Source organism: Callorhinus ursinus, unplaced genomic scaffold, assembly GCF_003265705.2.
Source record: "Callorhinus ursinus isolate GAN/ISIS: 27379988/994484 unplaced genomic scaffold, GSC_fseal_2.0 scaffold482, whole genome shotgun sequence".
Taxonomy (NCBI): Eukaryota; Metazoa; Chordata; class Mammalia; order Carnivora; family Otariidae; genus Callorhinus; species Callorhinus ursinus.
In genome coordinates, this window is record NW_027397537.1 from 1 (window position 1) to 25148 (window position 25148).

General features: G+C 41.2%; 1 protein-coding gene across 1 annotated transcript; it reads right to left on the reverse strand.

Moving 5' to 3' along the window:
- Window positions 1–14519: 14519 nt before the first annotated feature.
- On the reverse strand, window positions 14520–15575 carry LOC112816447 (deoxyribose-phosphate aldolase-like). Its single transcript, XM_025862940.1, has 3 exons — window positions 15260–15575; window positions 14934–15054; window positions 14520–14829 (listed from the first exon to the last, which is right to left on the reverse strand). Exons 1-3 carry the CDS (start codon window positions 15573–15575, stop codon window positions 14520–14522), a joined length of 747 nt encoding a protein of 248 aa, XP_025718725.1.
- Window positions 15576–25148: the final 9573 nt, after the last annotated feature.

Genomic DNA, 25148 nt, shown 5'->3' on the forward strand with positions numbered 1-25148 from the left:
ATTGAGAGAGTTTTTGACTTAAAGTCTATTTTGTCTGGGGTAAGTGTAACCATATTTGTTTTCTTCTGATGACCACTTTTGTGACCTATCTTTTTGAATTTCTTCACTCTCAGCTTATGTGCCTATTTAAACCTAAACTGCATCTCTTGTAGACTGTATAAATTTATAGTACACCCTATGATCTGTGAAGTCAAGATCTCCTCTGCCCTGTTCCTTTTTGCACCATTCTCTAAAATTTTATGAGAAGAGTACTCTAGATAAATTTTAGTATCATTTTGCACAATTTTAAGTACCTGAGTTGGAATTTTTTAAGATTTTATTTATTTATTTGACAGAGAGAGATAGTGAGAGAGGGAACACAAGCAGTGGGAGTGGGAGAGGGAGAAGTAGGCTTCCCACGGAGCAGGGAGCCCGATGCGGGGCTGGATCCCATGACCCTGGGTTCATGACCTGAGCCAAAGGCAGATGCTTAACGATTGAGCCAGGTGCCCCTGAACTGGAATTTTAAAATTTTATTTTATATTAAATTCATATATTAACTTTGGAGAACTTGTAATTTTGTTCTAGTAAACATTCTGTTTTGGAACATAGCATATCTTTTCATTGGTCCAAATATTTCACATAGTTTTATAGTATTATTTAGATAGGTGTTTTACTTATCCTTAGTTTTTCAATGTTTTCCTTTAACATTTTCATGGTATCTCCCTTCATTTTCATTTCTCATTGGTATCACTAAGGAAAAATTTAGAGCAATTAATTTTGTATATTTATCTTTGGATAATATTATCCAAAAAGCTGCCAAAGTCAATTCATTCTAGCATTTCTGTAAACCTTTAAGCTTCCTAGTTATAAAACCCAGTGTAAAATAAGAACAGACTAAAAATAACTTGGTATTTTCTCCAAATATCATACTGATTATTTTTCGTATTGCATTTGTCAACCTTCAACAATATCAGTATGATTGGTAGTAGTTGTAGGCAAGAAAACCGATTTTAACAGAAATAGCTTTTAGCGTTTTACAAGTTTGGTTTCTATTTTCAGGTCAATAACTCCATTGTCTTTAAGTAAGTATTCTCATTGTGATTGTACTTCAAGGTTTTATTAGATAAGCCACTTATGAATTCTGTCCAAAAAGTTTTCTGCATCTATTGATATCCTATGGCAGTCTCCTTTCTTGATGTAATTCTTATGTTGGAAGACTTTTCATATCCTGAATTCATTGGGTCATGATGTGTGCTTTTGATATCCTGCGCCTTGTTTCAATATAATTTTATTCTATAAATATTAACTTATAAACTTATAAACATGTTAGATGTTTATAAGTTAGATTGTACACTACAAAAATCTTTATCAGCTTGCGCTGATAGGTAATATTGACTTTACAAAGTCAATTATGGAATTTTCTATCTTTTTCTATACCTTGAATTCATTTAAACCATTTGAATAATATATTTTTTAATGATTAGCTAACTCTGTGAAGCTATCTGTTTCAAGGACTCTATTACTAGTATCATTATGAGGATTGATGATAGATTTTTTTCTTTCAAGTTGAGATTGATTTAAATTTTCTAGGTATCCTTGGTCAATTTTCTCGTTCTATTTCATCAGAAATCATACTGTTATACAGGTATAACAATACACAAAGTTACCCGTCCTCTCTCTATTTTTCAAACCTATTTTTAGAGTTTTACCAAGTGTCATAAATACTAATAATGAGTTTTTCTATATATACGGCTTATGACAACTTTCTCAATTGGGACCTTGTATATTTTTTCACTATTCCATGTTAATCAAACTTATAATGACTATGGTGGTTATTTAAAATATATTTTATTAATATTTATATATATATATATATATTTAAGTGTAATACTGGTTTCTGGAGTCAAATTCAGTGATTCAGCACTTACAAACAATACACATTGCTCCTCACAACAAGTGCCCTCCTACATGCCTGTCACCAGTCTAGCCCTTCCCCACCCACCTCCTTCCATCAACCCTCAGTTTGTTCTCTATGGTTAAGAGTCTTTTGTGGTTTATTTCCCTCTTTCTTCCTCCTGGCCCCATCCCATATGTTCATCTGTTTTCTTTCTCACATTCCAAATATGAGTAAGACCATGTGGCATATGTCTTTCTCTGACTCACTTCTTTCCCTTAGCATAATACACTCTAGTTCCATCCATGTTGTTGCGAATGTCCAGATTTCATTCTTTTGGATGGCTGAGTCATATTCCAGTGTGTGTGTGTGTGTGTGTGTGTGTGTGTGTGTGTGTGTATAACACATCTTCTTTATCATGGTGATTTTTAAATGGCTTTTTTTTAAATACCCCTCTTTATTCTGATGAGTGCTCTTAAGTTTGCTTATTTTATTTTTATGTTTTAGTGCTGTTAAGTTAAATTCCACCTTTTCTGATATTAATAATGCCACCTTAGCTTTATTTTTATTTGTATTTGCTGACATTTTGCTTTTTATTTTTTATCTTTATTACACTTCCTAAGACTTGTTTTTATTTTTTACTTTTTTTAAAGATTTTATGTATTTATTTGACAGAGACACAGCAAGAGAGGAAACACAAGCATGGGAATGGAAGAGGGAGAAGCAGGCTTCCTGCCGAACAGGGAGCCCAATGTGGGGCTCAATCCCAGGACCCTGGAATCATGACTTGAAATTAAGGCAGACGCTTAACCACTGAGCCACCCAGGAGCCCCAAGACTTGTTTTTATAAACAATATATTTTACATGCAGTCTTCCTTTCCTATTTAATGGAATTCAGCTCATTCATTGTAAGTATTATAGTTGCTTCATTAAATTTTATGCTTTAGATCTAATTTTTATAGTTTGTTTCACTTTGTTGTTTTTTCTTCTATTTCCTCTTAGTTTTTTTTTCCTGGTTTGATTCTTTATCCTTCCCTTAAAATGTTCTAGTTAATTAAGAAGTTCTAGGGGCACCTGGGTGGCTCAGTCGTTAAGCATCTGCCTTCGGCACGGGTCATGATCCCAGGGTCCTGGGATCCAGCCCCACATCGGGCTCTCTGCTAGGCAGGAACCATGCTTCTCCCTCTCCCACTCCCCCTGCTTTTGTTCTCTCTCTCGCTGTCTCTCTTTGTCAAATAACTAAATTAAAAAAAATTAAAAATTTCTATTTTCTTCTCTCCTACTCCACTCATGGTTCCTACTGTCCCTGTAACACTTACAAACAAATTCCTCAACCATTATGTGGAAGAAAGAGGATCCCCCTGTCCCCCGTCCAACTGGTTTCCCCCCTTGCTGCGTCTCTTCACAGGAGGAGAGGTTTTCAGATGCTTTACTTCCACCCGCTTCCTCAGTAGGTAAGACCATTAGAATGTTTCATTTGCCTTCTCTCTCCACTCCCCCCCCATTCTTATGCTTTGTAGAAGCCGTTACAGTGCTTTAGTTTCAGACTTCGACAAGTTTTCCATTTTCAGAGGGGCTTCTCTATGTCAGTAATCCATACTGAGCACTCGTGATGAACGTGTGCTGGTGCGGATGGAGGTTGCTGTCCCCAATCACACTCCCATACATTTCTTAAGTTCTGCCAGGGCTCAGTAGTACACTTCAGATATATCAGAGGAGACAGCATGTGCAGCTCCATTGTTCAGCGTCAGTTGCAATGGAAACATGTTGGCTGGAATCGGACCTGCAAGCCTGAGGAGGCTGACAATCCCTGAAACAAAACCTCTCGGCCTGTGGTCCACATCAAGTGGTGCAGAAAGATGAATGGTAAACACTGAAAAGGTTCCATTCAATTTAGCAATTAGAACAATGTTCCCAGGAGACTCATTTAGTGGAATGACAGATTCTGAGGGAGGAATGCAGGAAGGCATGAAAGTGCAGCTTGCCGCCACTGGAGGCAGTGCTGAGCCTTTGTCGGGCCCAAAACAGAGAGCCACGCCCGTGCCACTTGCCGCCACTGGAGGCAGTGCTGAGCCTTTGTCGGGCCAAAAACAGAGAGCCACGTCCGTGCCGCTTGCCGCCACTGGAGGCAGTGGTGAGCTATAGTCGGCCACTCCACCAGAAGCAGGGACAGTGCAGTAACTACCTGGTATAGTGACAGAACTGGTGTGTGAGTTTATGTCTCTTTTCCTTTATTAACTCTAGTCTTCATTCACCTGAAAGTGAGCCAATACTCTTTTTTTAAGAGTAAGATAGGCAGGTAGTTGAGGTTCAATAACTTGCCCAAGGTCAGTGTTTTTAACCCTCTGTAACCTTCCGTTTGCTTCCTGGAGTCCAGAGTCTCTCATGTTTCTTCTCCCTATCTGATATCTTCCCATTCACTTTTTCCTCCCTTCCCCTTGGTCATCCGCACTAATCCTTATGTTCCACAGATGAGTGAAACCATATGATAATATTCTTTATCCTCTTGGCTTCTTTCACTTAGTATAATCCCCTCCAGTTCCATCCATGTCAATGCAAGTGGTGGGTATTCATCCTTTCTGATGGCGGAGGAATATGCCATTGTATACATGGAGCACATCCTCCTTAACCATTCGACTGTTGAAGGACATCTCAGCTCCTTCCACAGTTTGGCTATTGTAGACATTGCTGCTATGAACATTGGCGGTGCAGGTGCTCCTTTTCACTACCTCTGTGTCTTTGGGATAAATACCCAGTAGTGGAATTGCTGTGTCGTAGGCTAGCTCTATTTTCAACTTTTTGAGGAACCTCCATACTGTGTTCCAGAGTGACTGCACCAGTTTGCATTCCCATCAACAGTGTAGGAGGGTTCTTTTTTCTCTGCATCCTCGCCAATACTTGTTTCCTGCCTTGTTAGATTTGCCATTCTAACTGGTGTAAGGTGGTATCTCATTGTGGTTTTGATTTGTAATTCCCTGATGGCAAGTCATGTTGAACCTTTTTTCATTTGTCTGTTGACCATTTGTATGTGTTCTTTGGAGAAATATCTGATCATGTTTTCTGCCCATTTCTTGACTGGGTTATTTGTTTTTTGGCTCTGGAGTTTGATAAGTTCTTTATAGATCGTGGATACCATCCCTTTATTTGTAATGTCATTTGCAAATATCTTCTCCCATTCAGTGCATTGTCTCTTCATTTTTTTGAATGTTTCCTTTGCTGTGCAGAAGGTTTTTATCTTGATGAATTCCCAAAAGTTCATTTTTGCTTTTGTTTCCCTTACCTTTGGAAATCTTTCTTGAAAGAAGTTGCTGTGTCCCCTGTGAAAGAAGTTACTTCTTGTGTTCTCCCCTAGGATTTGGATGGATTCCTGTCTCACCTTGAGGTCTTTCATCCATTTTGAGTTTATCTTTGTGTATGATGTCAGAGAATGGCCCAATTTCATTCTTCTGCATGTGGCTGTCCAGTTGTCCCAGCACCATTTATGGAAGAGACTGTCTTTTTTTTCCATTGGATTGTCTTTCCCGCTTTATCAAAGAGTAGTTGACCATAGAGTCGAGGGTCCATTTCTGGGTTCTCTATTCTGTTTCATTGATCTATGTGTCTGTTTTTGTGCCAGTACCATGATGACTTGATGATCACATTTGTAATATAGTTTGAAATCAGGCAGTGTGATGCCCCCAGGTTTGGTCTTCTTTTTCAACATGATTTCTTGCTACTAATGTTAAAGGTGTTTTGCCTCAAGTTCTTCCCTTTAATAGTAATTATAATGATAATGGTGATTTTTACCTTTTACCATCCATGGGCTCTCATCCTGGGTTCCCATTGAAGATATCCTTTGACATTTTACCAAGCTCATAACAGCTGGGTAAACCTCAAAGCATGGGCCCTGTTTCATCCCCAAACACATATTGTACATCTGTTTTGAGAAGAAAAAGATAACCAAAAAAAAAATGCCATTGCAAACATAAAGATAAGAAAAACAAAAGAACCTCTCTGGTTCCCATAAGATTCAAGTCATACTGACTTGAAAAACCTGAAAACATAAGAAAAAGTCTGTAACATTCTGGAATGTTCTTCCTCATGATGATGTGTAACTCTGTATGTAAAACAACACAGAACAAATATATAAACTTGCCCTAAATGACCATTCCCTGGAGCACTCCCTTCTTGTGAAGATTGTGTCTCCCAGGCCGCTGTCCTGAGGTGGGTTTGAATAAAACTCTTCATTTCTTTCTAAACTGTTTAAAAGGGTTCGTTCATTTAGTATTGACAGTAACAGTATATTTTCTTTTTAAGTGAAAAATAAATGTTCCTGGTTCACAACTCCAACAGCACAGAAGCGTGGCTATGCTTCATCCTGGACATTTCCCTGCAGAACCAGGCATATGTATATATATTCTAGCTCAAAAGGTCTCATCCTACAAGGATGCTTTGAAGGTCTAAGAAGCACTATCCACTTCCTGGGTGAGACCAGAAATTGAATCTCTTCCCGCTTAGAGCATTACTCTTTGGGTTTAAAATTGCCTTGGAAATGTGGGACACCTTGGCATTTCCTAAAGCCCAAGCCTTGGAGGGTCAGAGAGCAGCGAAACTTGCCGGTAGCCAGAAACAGCTCTGTAGGCAGGGTTGGATGAAGAAGAGAAGGGGCAGACCTCTGGGGGTGGTCTGCAGCCAGAGATGTCAGCAAAAGGGGCCGGATGTCTGGGGGGGGGGCCCTGCCCATGACCCCACCCAGTCCTGCCCCACTGAGCCAGGTGTTGGGGTTAGGAGGTGCCTCTAGGACCACCTGCACTCACAGAGAGGCACTGGTGTGAGGGTGGGTTGCATGGTACAGGCAGGTGCAGCATCCAGTGGGCTAGGCGCACAACCCTCCCTGACGAATCACCATCTGGGGTGGAGCTACCTCTCTGTGGGTGGACCTGGAGCTGCCCAGGGATGCAGATGTGGGGCAGGTGAAAGCATGTTCCAAAAGAGTTGACGTGAGTTGTCCCTGGCTGGGTGAATCCGTGCTGTGGCCTGCGGTGGGGTTTCCAGGGATGCGGTGTGGGCTGGGTGGGAGGTGGGGGTCCTAGAAGTTCACAGGCAGTGAGCTAATCCTGCCAACTCAGATGAGTTTTCTTTTCCCCTTGAAAGTCTCTTCTGCCCAATGTCCATCAACTGGCCATATCCCCCAGTCCTGTGAACTCCAGGGCACTTGCTCACCTGAGCTTTTGTGGGGTGGGTTGCAGACATTTCAGGGATTCCCGTGTACCCCAGGAAGAGTGCATGTAAGGACAGCACACAGCCCTCAAATTCAGTAGGATGCCCCTTGTCCCCTGTCATAGTCAGTGCAGGTAATGGGCCTTAAGCAGCACCCTGAGTTCAGCAGGGTGTCCCTGTGCCCCAGAGCACATGTGTGGTTGCCACAAGCCCCAGAGCCGTCCCCCAACTTCAGTATTGTGCACTGCCTCTGCCTGGGGTTGGTGGTAATGGTCTGCTGGAATGGTGCAGGAGGGTCCTCTAGGTGGGCCCTGGAGGCTGGAGTAAACCACACCACACTCAAGTGACATGAGGAATAGTGAGTTGAGGAGTAATTTGGAAGAGTAATTTCACTTTTCCAAAAAAGACAATGTCATTGGTAATCTTACCTTTTCCAAGATATGGATGGATCTAGATTGGATTAAACTAAGCAAAATCGGTAAGAAAGACAAATCTCCTATGATCTCACTCATATGTGGAACTTCAGAAAGAAAACAGATGAACATAGTTGCGGGGGCCGGGGAAGAGGGAGGCAAATGAGGAAACAGGCTCAACATTAGAGAACAAACCAAGGGTTGCTGAAGGGCAGGTGCATGGGGGGAAGGGTTAAATGGGTGATGGGTGTTAGTGAGGGTACTTGTTGGGATGAGCACTGTGTGACATATGCAGGTGAGGAATCACTAAATCCTACGCCTGAAGCGAATATTACACTGCATGTTAACTAACTGGAATTTAAGTAAAAGAAGAAAAGAGAAAGACAATATTCTGCTTCATGAAGTGTAGGGTAAAAATGTAGTGATTTTGGCTGTACTATTCTGTAGATGATAGTTTAAAAACAGCCTGTTGTAGGATACACTAGTTTCTTACGTCACAAGGGGTCCTTGGAAGGCTGCGATGAATGATTCGGAGCATTTTCTTGTTCCATTGATATGTTACAGTTTGCCCAGGTAGGAAGGTAATTGCAGAGAAATATGACAGAAGGGGAAAGTATGTGTGAACCATTCATTAGGTAGCCTTCCACCTTTCTCATGAAAGCCTTGGGCCAGTGTCATTTTGGAAGAAGAGGTGGAATCCTGGAGTTCTGCAGCAGATGGGGAAGTTCCAGGTCTGGCTAAAATTCACAGCGGTCTCAGATGAGAGCTGAGTGCATTGAGCAGGAGGGTGTGGGCAGGGCGGGCTCCAGGGGTGGCTGTGGGTCTCCCCTGTGAGAGTTTTGACAGGTGAGGGCCGTGAGGAGGTTCCTGGCTGAGGACAGGTGAGGCACAGGTGGAGAGCTGGCCGAACACATTCTTCTGTGCCACCAGCCCCACCCAACATACACGACATCATCGTCTGTCCCTGTCACTCCAGTTCAGACGTCTCAGAGTTGCCAGGCCGAGACGTTTGTTTGGGCTTCTTTCTTTGAATGTGTGTGAAGTTGCAAAACTTAGATGGTGGAAATGACAGGTCATCAGAACATCTGTTACTCTATAATTTCCTGCTCTTCTTCCAATCACTAAAGTGAATCATACCTGCTACTGGAAGGGGCTGTCTGTGCTTTTCTATTTCCTGTTTCAATTAAACATTGGGAAAACAATCTTCTGAAATACTAAAAGAATCCGTTGTGGGTGGTCATGTTTTCCTCTTCCATGAACCACATTCTGATATTAGAAATTATGTTTTAAAGTAAAACTCAGCCTCAGAGCTGTAACAGGGTGCCCTGCCCTTTGTGAGAGGGACACATGTAGAAGGAGTGTAGGTTTTTTAGGAGTTCGTGGAGTGGCTTATCGTGCTCCCAAAGGAAATCGAGGCCCATGTCAGCCTTCCCTGAGGGGGCTGCTTACCTGGTGGCCCATCCTGGGCTCCGGAAGCTTGACCCGGTGAGTCACTTGTGACTTGAGCTGGGGAATTTATGAAGAAAATGGAAGGAATCCTGGAGGGTGCCTGCATCCTTTGTACTAGGACAACTCCTTGTAGCAAAGGAACTCATCACCCGTGAGGTGTGTTGGGATCCCTCAGGGAAAGGGCTTCGCTTCATGGGCTGAGGTTATGTCTTCATCCTTATCTGTACCAGAGCCATGTTTTGTGGCTATGGAGATCCAGACGCTTATGTGAACATGTCGTTGTTATTATTATTATTATTATTATTATTATTATTATTATTTTAAGAAAGCAATATAGACATTGACTTCGAGATAGGAACTTCCAAAGGAAAAGCACAAGATCACATATATATATATATATAATAATTGAACTTGTGGTATCACTCATTAGTATGGTAATGTAGGGCTGCCTGTATGAGAAAGATGAAGGAATTATATTTTGATAGAAGTGTGCTGTGCATTCGTAGTGTTTTATTCTGTCATTTGCCTTATTTTTCTAAACGGAATATGGAGTGGTGACTGGAGCTTGGTTTCTGAATTTAAGGAATGGGAGACAAGTGAATTGAAAGAGCAGTGTTGATGCTGACATGGTGCTCAGTGTCCAGTGAGCGAAGGTTTGAAGCATGGAATTGGAAGTCTTTGTGTTCAGCGAGGATATTGCCTGAGGTTCCGGCACATGGAATCACCTGGCTGGTGTGCCTAATTGGGCCAGTTCCTGCCTTTCTAAGGGCAGCTTGAAAGTGGCTTGAAACCCTAGGGCATTTGTGGAGTGGTCTCGATGGGACACCTGTGTGGGCCAGTGTAGACACCACACAGGGAATTCCAGAGCTAATGATGAGCATATTTGTGAGGCTGGAGTTTGCTTCTCTGTGAGAAACATTGAAGCTGGAGTGGAAAGAAGTTGCTGCGTCTTATGACTCACTGTGTCAGCAGGTCTGAGCCTGGCAGGATATTCGGATCAGATACTTGGGAGGTTGTGATGCCCTGGTGGTGGACCATCGCTCATGCTGGGCAGGCCAGCTTGCTACAGGGACAGAGACTAGGCTGTACTCCCTGGCCATTCCGCCTGCTGTAGATGTGATAAGAGAGTTGCTCCCTGTTTGGTTCTCCAGCCCTCGGCTCAGCAAGGTGGTTGATGGGAAGAAGCCCACACACAGCATTATTAATTCTTGCCCAGTGTGCCCCCTGCTTCCTCAGAGGAGGCACAGCAGATGTCCCCTGCTGGTGTCTGTGAATTCAGCCGGCAGAAGCAGTTCTTCCAGAGCCACATGCTTGAGAAATCCTCTCCATATTCCTGTGCTGTGTGCAAGAGATCACTTTTCATGTGGAACTGAAATCTTAGCTCCTCTGTTTGGAACTAAGGCAACACAGGACACCAGTCTCCATGAAGGTCTAGTTCCAAGTGGAACCTGATGTGTGAGACTGAGACTGAACCTGTGCGTCCTGCTGAACCTGCTGCAGGCTCCTTCCTGAAAACTGTGCAGCAAAGCCTGGTTTGTGATAACATCACAGGAAAGAGGAAGAGGTTCACCACTCTGCCTGATGACTGGAGGATTCTGGACTTTAATCCCAGGGGGTTGGTGCAGGGAGGAGAGATATCTGTTTCCCAGGACCTTGGCCAGAGGGACATTTGGACCCTGGGATGGGTCTCTGTTCAGCTTTCTCAGATGAGCACCTCAGGCAAGGAGAGGAAGTGTGTGTGCTCACCTGTAACTAAGGAATGTGTTTGGTTTCAAGTCTCATGTGTAGGTGGAGTCCTCGTGTGGCTCATTTTCCTGATGATGTGCGGGGTACAGTAGGTTGACCCCCTGGTCCTGGGCATTCTGGTTGTGCGAGAGACCTGGGGCACTTTTTCCCCAGGGCTTTGGACCAGGAAATAGGAGGGAGTCTGTGGTGAAACCATCAGTGTAGGCATCTGGTTCTGCCTTGCTGAAAAGGACTTGTGACTGTGATAATTGCTATGGAAATACAGAGCAGCAGACAGGGCTGGGGTGCAGAAGGGGAGATGGGGGTGGTGCTTGCTGTTCACATAGGGGCTAGTGGGCCCTCACAAGGAAGTTGATCCTTGAGTCAAAATCTAAAGAAGGTGAGTGATATCACATCAAGAGCATTCTAAAGGGAAGGAAAACGTGCAAAGGCCCTGGGCAGGAGCACACCAAGTATGTCCAGGAGCAGCAAGAAAACCCTGTGGCCACAGGAGACAGCTTAGGACATGACCTCAGGGAGGTGGCAGAGGGAGACAGAAAGCCATTGGAAGTTTGTTACCCCACGGGACCCTGTTTCACTGGGCCATCCTGACTACAGTGTTGAGAACAGATGACAGATTGTTGAGGATGGGCAAGGGAGGTCCATGATGAAGCTTTTCCAGGACCTCAGGCAAGAGATGGCCTCCAGTGTGGACCAGACAGGTGGCCTTGGAAGAAGTGGTCAGTCCTGTTCTGGTTACGTTGAAGATGGGGCTCACTGGACTTGCTGATGGGTTAGATACAGGTAATGGGAGAAAGGAGGAATTGGGTTAAAACCCAGCTGTGGTTGGTTGTCCTGAGCAAAGGGAAGGAGGAGGTTTCTGGGGGTAGGAGGACGTCTGTGTTCCCCATGCTCAGGAAGGTGCCTTTCACGGTGTATCTGCTGATGTGTGTGTCCGGGAGAACAGTTAACACCTACTCCCTCAGCACATTTCAAGTACAAGTGTTCCCCACTTTTTAAAAGTTCACGGTGAGACACTTGGCTTTCTTTGAAAGATCTACGTCATTGCCTGGCTTCAGTAACAGGAAGAAAACTGAAGAGGATTTCCCTCTTATGAAAAAATTCAAAAAGTGAGCATCGCGTTCAGCATCTATTTTGCTGGGAGCCACTGCAGAGGCGGCGAACACCCCAACCAGCTCCTTCCTGGGAAACGCTATCCACATCCAGCCCCCAGCGCTTTGAATTGTGTCTGTGAGCATCTGCTGTGCTTTATCTCCATCCATTAGGAAGTTGTGTCCTGAGGCCTAAGGAAAGCCAAAGAGAAGTCATTTTTGGAGTCTGAGCTTGCTCACTATTTTTTCTGTATAAATGAATGGTAATTCCTCCCTTGGTTTACATCATTTCTGCTGTGAAAGGTATGCTAAGATCAATGTACTTTCAAATAGCAGGGGAAACCGTACCCCATCCTGCTGGGTTAGCTTTAGTCTCCATGCTGCACAGAATGTTCCATGACTTATGGATTTTATCACTTAAACATTGTGCCTTTGACCACCTTCCCTGCCCCCCATCCCTGAATCTGGCAACCACCAGTTGTTCTCAGTATCTATGCGTTCACTATATTTTTCCATGTGGAACGTCCATGAACATCTGGCATTTTTCTTTCTGTATCTGAGTTCCTTCGCATAATGCTCCCATGGTCTCTGTTTCTATGTCTGGTTACTGTGAATAATGCTGCCGTGAACAACGGAGTGCATCTATCTTCTTGAAGTAGTGTTTTTGTGTTCTCTAGATAAATACTCACTAGAGCAATTCCTGGATCATGTGGTAGTTGTATTCCTTTTCTCAGGAACCTCTATATTGTTTGTCACAGTGGTTATACCAATGTACATTCCCACCAACAGTGCACAGGGTCCCCTTGTCTACACACCTTTGACCACACCTGGTGTCTGTCTCTGGGATGATTGCCATCCCAACAGGTGTGAAGTGATAGCGGATTACAGGTTTGACTTATGTTTCCCTGACAATGATTAGTGATGTTGAACAACGTTTTCTGTGTCTGTTGGTCACCTGGGTGCCGTCTTTGGAAAGTATCTCTTCACATATTCTCCTCATTTTTTATACAGGTTTTTGTTTGTTTGTTTTGATTTGTATGAGTGTTTTGTGTATTTTGGATATTAGCCTCTTTTCACACATATAAATTGCAGATATTTTTTTCTCATTGGATAGTCCACCTTTTAAATTTTTTATTATTATTTTTTTTTGCTGTGCAGAAGATTTCAGTTTGATGTCGTTCTACATGTTTATTTTTGAATTTTTTGCCTTTGTTTTTAGTGTCCGATCTAAAATACTCTTTGCCAAAACCATGTCCAGAAACGTACTACCTGTGCTTTCTTCTCAGAGGTTTATGGATTCATGTCTTATGTTGAAGTCATTCATCCGTTTAAGTTTTTGTGTAAAAAAGTGATCCCGTTCCATTCTTCTGCATGTAGCGTGCGGTTTTCCAGTGCCATTCACTGAAGAGACAGTCCTTTCCGCACTGCATATTGTCTGCTGCTGTGTCGTCAGTTAAGACCATAGCTGTGTGGGTTAGTTTGTCAGCTTTCTTTTGCTTCTGCTTCTTCTTCTCCTTCTCCCTCCTCTTCCTCCTTCCTCCGTTTGTGTCTTAGCGTTTTCCTTTGAGAAAATATTTTTCCTGTAAGAATATACGCAGTGTGGACTCCATTGATTACATGTCATACTATTTGCTAGGACATTTCTCTGACGTGTGTTTTTGTAAATGAGTAGCTGTATCTATAGCTTCCAACAGGTTAAACATTTGGGCAGAACTACTCAAGTCATGTTATATCCTTCCTTCAGATACGGATTGTGTCTGATTGTCGTCTTTTGTGAAGCTATCAGTTGTGATGATGGATATCTATATTTCCTTCACCATGATAGGTTTTTTAAAGTGATTTCAAGTTTTCTTAAAAATGTGCACTCCAAATCATCCTAATTTTATAATATATATTTATATAAAACATGTTTAAAGAGAAGCATTTATTGGAATCAGCTGTTGCAACAGCTGATTAATTAATATTAATAAATATTAATTCCCATTCAGAGTTAATTATATCAGAGCTAAGTTTAAATAAACCTTTAATGTACTGACTCTAATGAGTAAATTTTGCCAAAAGTGCTATGACTCTCATTTCCCAAGCTTTCTATTCTATTCCATTGACCTGTGTGTCTCTTTCTATGCCAGGACCATACAATTTTATTTTTCCAAAAAATAAACTACAGAGAATTTTTTATTTAAAAAATGCAATAGCATAGTATCATGTACCGACAGGAGTTTCATTAACAAAACAATTAATAGGAGAGCATAGCTGTTGCAAAAATTAAAGACAGATTTTCATGGTAGGAAGTTAGTGCCAAGTCAGTGACTCCTAAATTCGTCCGAGTATGACCGGCAGCTCAGGGATGGTATGTTTTCTTTCACTAAAGACACGTTTCTTGGGCAGTTTAACGTCCCCCCCTTAGAATTTAATGCTGTCAAAGCTATGATTAATATTTTACTCAGAACTGTTAAGAGAAAATCTTCACAAAATTAACAATACAGATCTTCAAGTAATTAGGACCACTCAGAGACACCTGAAAAGAATCCCATGTATGGATTCGTTGTTTTTTTTTTTTTATTCGTTGAATTAAATTCAGTGAAAGTTTTAAGGGGGGGAAAAGTCAGTTATCTATTCATTCCCTCAAGTTTTAATTAAACAATTTTAGCGATTACGTAGAAAAACACATTTTACATGTTGCTGTAAAGCACTTTCCTGGAACTGGTCACAGATTTAATACATCGGAAGAACATGATAGGCCACCTATCTTCCTGTAACGTGATGGTAAATCGGCCTCTGGATGTCTGAAACCAGAGTACTGGCACCTATTGGGAACAGTTCTGGCGTCAGCCATTCATCTCCCAGCTCTTCCTTCACAAGAGAGAGACAAGCAAGGGAATACTTTGCACTGCGGATGCCTCCTGTTTGTGTAAATCCTGCCTTGTTTCCAGTTTTCCAGAAGAAATCTCTAATGGCCCATAGCATTACTATAGCTACTGGGAAAGTGGCATTTACCGTTTCTTTTCCAGTAGAGGTCTTAATAAAGTCTGATCCTGCCATTATTGCGATCATACTGGCTTTATAGAAATGAGTAAGAGATCCAAGTTCTCCTGTTGCTAAGATCGTTTTGAGATGAGCCCCCCACAGGCCTTGTGAAACGGACGAATCTCATCACACAGGGCTTCCTGCTGGCCGGTCAGCACCAAGGTCCTATTAATCACCACAACGATTTCTGTAACTCCATTTTCCACAGCCAATCTGATCTCTACCAATCGTGTTTTTAAATGAGTCTGTCCAGGGCGCCTGGGTGGCTCAGTTGGTTGGGCGACTGCCTTCGCCTCAGGTCATGACCCTGGAGTCCGGGGATCGAGTCCCACATCGGGCTCCCTGCTCAGCAGGGAGTCTGTTTCTCCCTCTGACCCTCTTCCCTCTCGTGCTATCTCTCATTCTCTCTCTCAAATAAATAAATAAATAATTATAAATAAATAAATGAGTCTGTCCAGCTGGAAAGCCAGTGGGCACGGAAGCCCCTGGGATGGTACAGCACAGGGCCTTCAGTGTTTTAACCGCATCACACACCCGCGTGGGGTAGACATAAACAGCATTGGTCATAAGGCCTTTATCACACATATTGAAACTTTTTAAGAGAGCTTCCCGGATTGGATACTTGGCTTTATAACAGAGCCTTTGAACGTTAGAAGATGTGTCATGGTCTGAAAATGTAGTAAGACCTATAAGGATAATGGCTTTCAGAAGCCAAACAGCTTGCCACTCCTTTTTCATGGTTGTGCAAGCCTGGATTTGTTCTGCATACCTCATAACTGCGGGTTGATATATTTCTTACTTTTACTACTAGATTTTTTTTTTCTTGATGCAATTGTAAATGGCATTGTTTTCTTATTTTGTCTTTGTGGAAGTTTGTCATCACTATACAGAAATGCAACAAGTTGGGACTCCTGGTAGCTTAGTCAGTTTAAGCCTCTGTCTTTGGCTCAGGTCACAATCCCAGGGTCCTGGCATGGAGACCCTCATTGGGCTCCCTCCTCAGTGTGGTGTTGGCTTCTCCGTCCCCTTCTGCTCCTCACCCTGCTTGTGCTGTTTCTCCCTCTCTGTCAAATAAATAAATAAAATCTTTAAAAAAAAAAAGAAATGCAACAGGTCCCTGTATATTGACTTTTTATCCTGCAGCTTTACTGAATTTATTTATTCTAACAGTTTTTGGGTGGAATCTTTAGGGATTTCTATATATAGTATGTCATTTGCAAATAGTGACAGTTTTCCTGCTTGGATTTCATCTTTTCATTTCTTTCTTTTCTTTTTTTTTCATTCGTTTTCTTTCTCTCTCTCTCTCTTTCTTTCTTTCTTTCTTTCTTTTTATTTCATTCTTTCATCTTTCTTTCTTTCTTTCTTTTATTTTCTTTTCTTTTTTTGTCTAAATGATTTTGTTAGGGCTTTAATACTATGTTAACTGAGTGATGAGAGTGGAAATCTTTGTCTTGTTCTTGATCTTGGTGGAAAAGTTTTCAACTTTTCACCCTTGAGTATGATTTTAGCTGTAAACTTTTCATATATGGTCTATGTTCCCTCTATATCCAGATGGTTTAGAGTTTTTATCATACATGCATATCGAATCTTTTCAAGTGTTCTTTCTGCATCAATTGTAACAATCATATGATTTTTATCTTTTATTTTTTTAAGATGGTGTATCCTGATGTTTGATGTGCAGATGTGCAAACATCCTTGCATCCCTGGAATACATCACACTTGATTGTATTGTGTGATTTTCCCGATGTATTGTTGAATTCAATTTGCTTATAATTTGTTGAGGATTTTGGCATCTATGTTCTTGAGGGATATTGGCCTTTCCTTTTCTTTTTTTTTCCATCTCCCGACTCCCATGCCCGTTAGAACCCTCAGTTTGTTATTCAGGGTCCATTATCTCTCATGGTTCGTCTCCCCCTCCGACTTACTCCCCTTCATTCTCCCCCTCCTGCTATCTTTTCCTTCTTTTTTTTTTCTTAACATATATTGCATTATTTGTTTCCGAAGTACAGATCTGCGATTCAACAGTCTTGTACAATTCACAGCGCTCACCATAGCACACACCCTCCCAATGCCTATCACCCAGCCATCTAATCCCTCCCACACACTCACCACTCCAGGAACACTCAGTTTGTTTTCTGAGATTAAGAATTCCTCATATCACTGAGGTCATATGATACATGTCTATCCCTGATTAACTTATTTCACTCAGCATAACACCTTCCCATTCCATCCACGTCCTTGTAAATGGCAAGATCTCATTCTTTTTGATGGCTACATAATATTCCATTGTGTATATATACCATTGCTTCTTTATCCATTCTTGTGTCGATGGACATCTTGGCTCTTTCCACAGTTTGGGTATTGTGGATATTGCTGCTATAAATATCGGGGTGCACGTACCCCTTCGGATCCCTACTTTTGTATCTTTGTGGTAAATACCCAGTAGTGCAATTGCTGGATCATATGGTAGCTCTATTTTCAACAGTATGAGGACCTCCATACTGTTTTCCAGTGTTGCACCAGCTTGCATTCCCACCAACAGTATAGGAGGGTTCCCCTTTCTCTGCATCCCCGCCAACATCTGTTGTTTCCTGACTTGTTAATTTTAGCCATTCTCACCTGTGTGAGGTGGTATCTCATTGAGGTTTTGATTTGGATTTCCCTGATTCCGAGCGATGTGGAGCACTTTTTCATGTGTCTGTTGGCCATTTGGATGTCTTCTTTGGAAAAATATCTGTTCATGTCTTCTGCCCATTTCTTGATTGGATTATTTGTTCTTTGGGTGTTGAGTTTGAAACGATCATTATAGATTTGGGATACTAGCCCTTTATCTGAGATGTCATTTGCAAATATTTTCTCCCATCCTGTCGGTTGTCTTTTGGTTCTGTGGACTGTTTCTTTTGCTGTGCAAAAGCTTTTTATCTTGATGAAATCCCAATAGTTCATTTTTGCCCTTGCTTCCCTTGCCTTTGGCGATGTTTCTAGGAAGTAGTTGCTGCTGCTCAGGTCGAAGATGTTCTCCTTTAGAATTTTGATGGACTCCTGTCTCACGTTGAGCTCTTTCAACCATTTGGTGTCTATTTTTGTGTGTGGTGTAAGGAAATCGTCCAGTTTCATTTTTCTACATGTGGGTGTCAAGTTTTCCCAACACAATTTGTTGAAGGGAATGTCTTTTTCCATTGGACATTCTTTCCTGCTTTGTCAAAGACGAGTTGACCATAGAGTTGAGGGTCCATTTCTGGGCTCTCACTTCTTTTCCATTGATCTATGTGTCTGTTTTTGTGCCAGTAGCATTCTGTCTCAATGATGACAGCTTTGTATTAGAGGTGGAATTCCTGAAATGTGATGCCACCAGCTTTTCTTTTCTTTTTCAATATTCCTCTAGCTATTCGGGGTCTCTTATTGTTCCATACAAATTTTAGGATTATTTGTTCCATTTCTTTGAAAAAAGTGGATGGCATTTTGATGGGGATTGCACTGAATGCGTAGATTGTTCTAGGTAGCATTGACATCTTCAAAATCCATCTTCTTCCAATCCATGAGCATGGAAAGTTTTTCCATTTCTTTGTGTCTTCAATTTCTTTCATGAGTATTTTATAGTTCTCTGAGTACAGATCCTTTGCCTCTTTGCTTATATTTATACCAAGTTATCTTATGGTTTTGGGTGCAATTGTAAATGGGATCAACTCCTTGATTTGTCTCTCTTTTGTCTTGTTGTTTGTGTAAAGAAATGCCACAGATTTCTGTGCATTGATTTTATATCCTGACAGTTTCCTGAATTCCTCTATGAGTTCCAGCAGTTTTGGGGGGGGGTGTTTTGTGTTTTCCACATACAGTATCATATCATCTGCAAAGAGTGAGAGTTTGACTTCCTCTTTGCCGATTTGGATGCATTTGATTTCTTTTTGTTGTCTGATTGCTGTTGCTAGGACTTCTAATACTATGTTGAATAACAGTGGTTAAGTGGACATCCCTGCTGCGTTTCTGACCTTAGGGGAAAAGCTCTCAGGTTTTCCCCATTGAAAATGATATTCACTGTACGTTTTTCTTAGATGGCTTTTATGATATTGAGTTATATATCCTCTATCCCTATACTCTGAAGAGTTTTGATCAAGAAAGGATGCTGGACTTTGTCAAATGATTTTTCTGCATCTATGGAGAGGATCATATGTTTCTTTTCTTTCTTTTGTAATGAATTGTATCACGGTGATTGATTTGCAGATGTTGAACCAACCTTGCAGCCAGAAATAAATCCCACTTTGTAGAGGTGAATAATCCTTTTAATGTACTGTTGGATCCTATTAGCTGTACTTTGGTGAGAATTTTTGCATCCATATTCATCAAGGATATTGGTCTGTAATTCTCCATTTTGATGGGGTCTTTGTCTGGTTTTGGGATCGAGGTAATGGTGGCCTCCTAAAATGAGTTTGGAAGTTTTCCTTTCATTTCTAATTTTTGGAATGGTTTCAGAAGAAGAGGTATTAATTCTTCTTTAAATGTCCGGTAGAATTCCCCTGGGAAGCCATCTGGCCCTGGGCTTTTGTTTGTTGGGAGATTTTGGATGAATGCTTCGATTTCCTTAGTGGTTATAGGTCTGTTTAGATTTTCTATTTCTTCCTGGTTCAATTTCGGTAGTTGATGCATCTCTAGGAATGCACCCATCTCTTCCAGGTTATCTAATTTGCTAGCATAGAGTTGCTCATAATATGTTTTTTTTTAATTTTTTATTGTTATGTTAATCACCATATATTACATAATTTGTTTTGGTGTAGTGTTCCATGATTCATTGTTTGTGCATAACACCCCGTGCTCCATGCAGAATGTGCCCTCTTTAATACCCATCACCAGGCTAAGCCATCCCCCTACCCTCCTCCCCTCTAGAACCCTCAGTTTGTTTTTCAGAGTCCATCATCTCTCCTGGTTCGTCTCCCCCTCTGACTTACTCCCCTTCATTCTTCCTCTCCTGCTATCTTCTTCTTTTTCTTTTCTCTTAAAATATGTTGCGTTATTTGTTTCAGAAGTACAGATCTGTGATTAAACAATCTTACACAATTCACAGCGCTCACCGTAGCACATACCCTCCCCAATTCTATCACCCAGCCACCCCATCCCTCCCACCCCCGACCACTCCAGCAACGCTCAGTTTGTTCCTGAGATTAAGAATTCCTCATATCAGTGAGGTCATGTGATACATGTCTTTCTCTGATTGACTTATTTCACTCAGCATAACACCCTCCAGTTCCATCCACGTCGTTGCAAATGGCAAGATCTCATTCCTTTTGATGGCTGCATAATATTCCATTGTGTATATATACCACTTCTTCTTTATCCATTCATCTGTCGATGGACATCTTGGCTCTTTCCACAGTTTGGCTATTGTGGACATTGCTGCTATAAACATTGGGGTGCACGTACCCCTTCGTGTCCCTACATTTGTATCTTTGGTGTAAATACCCAGTAGTGCAATTGCTGGATCGAATGGTAGCTCTAATTTCAACTGTTTGAGGAACCTCCATATTGTTTTCCAGAGGGGTTGCACCAGCTTGCATTCCCACCAACAGTGTAGGAGGGTTCCCCTTTCTCCACATCCACGGCAACATCTGTCCTTCCCTGTTTGTTAATTTTAGCCATTCTGACGGGTGTGAGGTGGAATCTCATTGAGGTTTTGATTTGGATGTCCTGATGCCGAGCGATGTTGAGCACTTTTTCATATGCCTGTTGGCCATTTGGATGTCTTCTTTGGAAAAATGTCTGTTCATGTCTTCTGCCCATTTCTTGATTGGATTATTTGTTCTTTGGGTGTTGAGTTTGATAAGTTCTTTAGAGATTCTGGATACTAGTCCTTTATCTGATATGTCATTTGCCAATATTTTCTCCCATTCTGTCGGTTGTCTTTTGGTTTTGTGGACTGTTTCTTTTGCTGTGCATAAGCTTTTTATCTTGATGAAATCCCAATAGTTCATTTTTGCCCTGGCTTCCCGTGCCTTTGGCGATGTTTCTAGGAAGAAGGTGCTGCGGCTGAGGTCGAAGAGGTTGCTACCTGTGCTCTCCTTTAGGATTTGGATGGACTCCTATCTCACGTTTAGGTCTTTCAACCATTTGGTGTCTATTTTTGTGTGTGGTGTAAGGAAATGGTCCAGTTTCATTCTTCTGAATGTGGCTGTCCAATTTTACCAACACCATTTGTTGAGGAGACTGTCTTTGTTCCATTGGACATTCTTTCCTGCTTGGTCAAAGATAAGTTGACCATAGAGTTGAGGGTCCATTTCTGGGCTCTCGATTCTGTTCCATTGATCTATGTGTCTGTGTTTGTGCCAGTACCATACTGTCTTGATGATGACAGCTTTGTAATAGAGCTGGAAGTCCGGAATTGTGATGCCGCCAGCTTTGCTTTTCTTTTTCAATATTCCTCTGGCTATTCGGGGTCTCTTCTGGTTCCATACAAATTTTAGGATTATTTGTTCCATTTCTTTGAAAAAAGTGGATGGTATTTTGATGGGGATTGCATTGAATATGTAGATTGCTCTAGGTAGCATTGACATCTTCACAATGTTGGTTCTCCCAATCCATGAGCTTGGAACGTTTTTCCATTTCTTTGTGTCTTCTTCAATTTCTTTCCTGAGTATTTTATAGTTTCCTGAGTACAGATCCTTTGCCTCTTTGGTTAAATTTATTCCTAGGTATCTGATGGTTTTGGGTGCAGTTGTGAATGGGATCGACTCCTTGATTTGTCTCTCTTCTGTCTTGTTGTTGGTGTATAAGATGCCACTGATTTCTGTGCATTGATTTTATAGCCGGCTACTTGACTGAATTCCTGTATGAGTTCTAGCAGTTTTGGGGTGGAGTCTTTTGGGTTTTCCACATAAAGTATCGTATCATCTGCAAAGAGTGAGAGATCGAGTTCCTCTTTGCCGATTTGGATTCCTTTGATTTCATTTTGTTGTCTGATTGCTGTGGCTAGGACGTCTAATATTATGTTGAATATCAGCGGTGAGATTGGACATCCCTGCCGCGTTCCTGACCTTAGGGGAAAAGCTCTCAGCTTTTCCCCATTGAGAATGATATTCCCTGTAGGTTTTTCGTAGATGGCTTTTATGATATTGAGGTATGTACCCTCTATCCCTATACTCTGAAGAGTTTTGATCAAAAAAGTATGCTGTACTTTGTCAAATGCTTTTTCTGCATCTATTGAGGGGATCATATGATTCTTGTTCTTTCATTTGTTAATGTATTCTTTCGCGTTGATTGATTTGCGGATGTTGAACCAGCCTTGCAGCCCAGGGATAAATCCCACTTGGTCGTGGTGAATAATCCTTTTAATGTACTGTCGGCATCTATTGGCTAGTATTTTGGTGAGAATTTTTGCATCCATGTTCATCAAGGATATTGGTCTGAAATTCTCCTTTTTGATGGGGTCTTTGTCTGGTTTTGGGATCAAGGTAATGGTGGCCTCATAAAATGAATTTGGAAATTTTCCTTCCATTTCTATTTTTTGGGACAGTTTCAGGAGAATAGGTATTAATTCTTCTTTAAATGTCTGATAGAATTCCCCTGGGAAGCCATCTGGCCCTGGGGTTTTCTTTCTTGGGAGATTTTTGATGACTGCTTCAATTTCCTTAGTGATTATAGGTCAGTTCAGGTTTTCTATTTCTTCCTGGTTCAGTTCTGGTAGTTGATACATCTCTAGGAATGCACCCATTTCTTCCAGGTTATCTAATTTGCTGGAATAGAGTTGCTCATAATATGTTCTCATAATTGTTTGTATTTCTTTGGTGTTGGTTGTGATCTCTCCTCTTTCATTCATGATTTTGTTGATTTGGGTCATTTCTCTTTTCTTTTTGATCAGTCTGGCCAGGGGTTTATCAATCTTGTTAATTCTTTCAAAGAACCAGCTCCTAGTTTCGTTGACCTGTTCTACTGTTCTTTTGGTTTCTAGTTCATTGATTTCTGCGCTGATCTTTATTATTTCTCTTCTCCTGCTGGGTTTAGGCTTTATTTGCTGTTCTTTCTCCAGCTCCTTTAGGTGTAGGGTTAGATTGTGTATTTCAGACCTTTCTTGTTTGTTGAGAAAGGCTTGTATTGCTATATACTTTCCTCTCAGGACTGCCTTTGCTGTATCCCAAAGATTTTGGACAGTTCTGTTTTCATTTTCATTGGTTTCCATGAATTTTTTTTAATTCTTCTTTAATTTCCTGGTTGACCCATTCATTCTTTAGTAGGATGCTCTTTAGCCTCCACGTATTTGAGTTCTTTCCGACTTTCCTCTTGTGATTGAGTTCTAGTTTCAAAGCATTTTGGTCTGAAAATATGCAGGGAATGATCCCAATCTTTTGGTACCGTTTGAGACCTGAGTTGTGACCTAGGATGTGATCAATTCTGGAGAATGTTCCTTGGGCACTAGAGAAGAATGTGTATTCCGTTGCTTTGGGATGGAATGTTCTGAATATGTCTGTGAAGTCCATTTGGTCCAGTGTGTCATTTAAAGTCTTTATTTCCTTGTTGATCTTTTGCTTAGATGATCTGTCCATTTCAGTCAGGGGGGTGTTAAAGTCCCCCACTATTATTGTATTGTTGTCAATGTATTTCATTTCTTTTGTTATTAATTGCCTTATATAATTGGTTGCTGCCATGTTCGGGGCATAGATATTTACAATTTTTAGATCTTCTTATTGGATAGACCCTTTAATTAAGATATAGTGTCCTTCCTCATCTCTTATTACAGACCTTGTTTGAAAATCTAGTTTGTCTGATATAAGGATTGCCACCCCAGCTTTCTTTTGGTGTCCCTTAGCATGGTAAATGGTTTTCCACCCCCTCACTTTCAATCTGGGGGTGTCTTTGGGTCTAAAATGAGTCTCTTGCAGACAGCATATGGATGGGTCTTGTTTTTTAATCCAATCTGATAGCCTGTGTCTTTTGATTGGGGCATTGAGCCCATTTACATTCAGGGTAACTATTGAAAGGTATGAATTTAGTGCCGTTGTATTGCCTGTAAGGTGTCTGTTACTGTATGTTGTCTGTTTTCCTTTCTGATCTTTGCTGCTTTTAGGCTCTCTCTTTGCTTAGAGGACCCCTTTCAATATTTCTTGGAAGGCTGGTTTCGTGTTTGCAAATTCCTTTAGTTTCTGTTTGTTCTGGAAGGTTTTTATCTCTCCTTCTTTTTTCAATGACAGCCTAGCTGGATATAGTATTCTTGGCTACATATTTTTCTTGTTTAGTGCTCTGAAGATATCTTGCCAGTCCTTTCTGGCCTGCCAGGTCTCTGTGGATAGGTGTGTTGCCAATCTAATATTTTTACCATTGTAGGTTACATATCTCTTCTCCCGAGCTGCTTTCAGGATTTTCTCTTTCCTCTGAGACTCGTAAGTTTTACTATTAGATGTCGGTGTGTTCACCTATTTTTATTGATTTTGAGAGGGGTTCTCTGTGCCTCCTGGATTTTGATGCCTGTTTCCTTCCTCACATTAGGGAATTTCTCTACTATTATTTGCTCCAATATACCTTCTGCCCCCCTCTCTCTGTCTTCTTCTTCTGGGATCCCAATTATTCTAATGTTGTTTCGTCTTATGGTATCACTTATCTCTCGAATTCTGCCCTCGTGATCCTGTAGTTGTTTCTCCCTCTCTTTCTCAGCCTCTTTATTTTCCATTATTTGGTCTTCTATATCACTGATTCTCTCTTCTGCCTCATTTATCCTAGCAGTTAGTGCCCCCATTTTTGATTGCACCTCATCAACAGCCTTTTTGATTTCGACTTGGTTAGATTTCAGTTCCTTTATTTCTCCAGAAAGGGTTTCTCTTATAACTTACACGCTTTTTTCAAGCCCAGCTAGTATCTTTAAAGTCATGATTCTGAACTCTAGGTCCGACATCGTACTAATGTCCGTATTGAGTAGGTCCCTGGCTGACGGTACTACCTCTTGTTCTTTTTGCTGAGGTGATTTTTTCCGTCTTGTTATTTTGTCCAGAGGAGAATAGATGAATGAGAGAACAAAATGTTAACAGGTTTACAACGTCCCCAGCAAATATACTGTATACAAATCAGAAAAGACCTGAAACCAGGGGAAGAGAAAGGGAAAGAAAGAAAAAAGATAGAGAAAAAAAAAAGATAAAAACAAAAACAGAACAATACAAAAAAAGCAGAATGTGATCAAATATGATCAGGCTAGTGCATAGATCAGTGCCACACACTAGATTTTGGGCGTATTTTGGTCTGTTAGAAAAAAGTGCTTGCTGAAATTTTAAAGGAAGAAAGACATATTTGTACAAAATAAGGGTTGATACAATGAAGGGATAGATGATGACTGTAAAGATGAAAATTATAAAAGATTTTATAAAAGGACTTGAT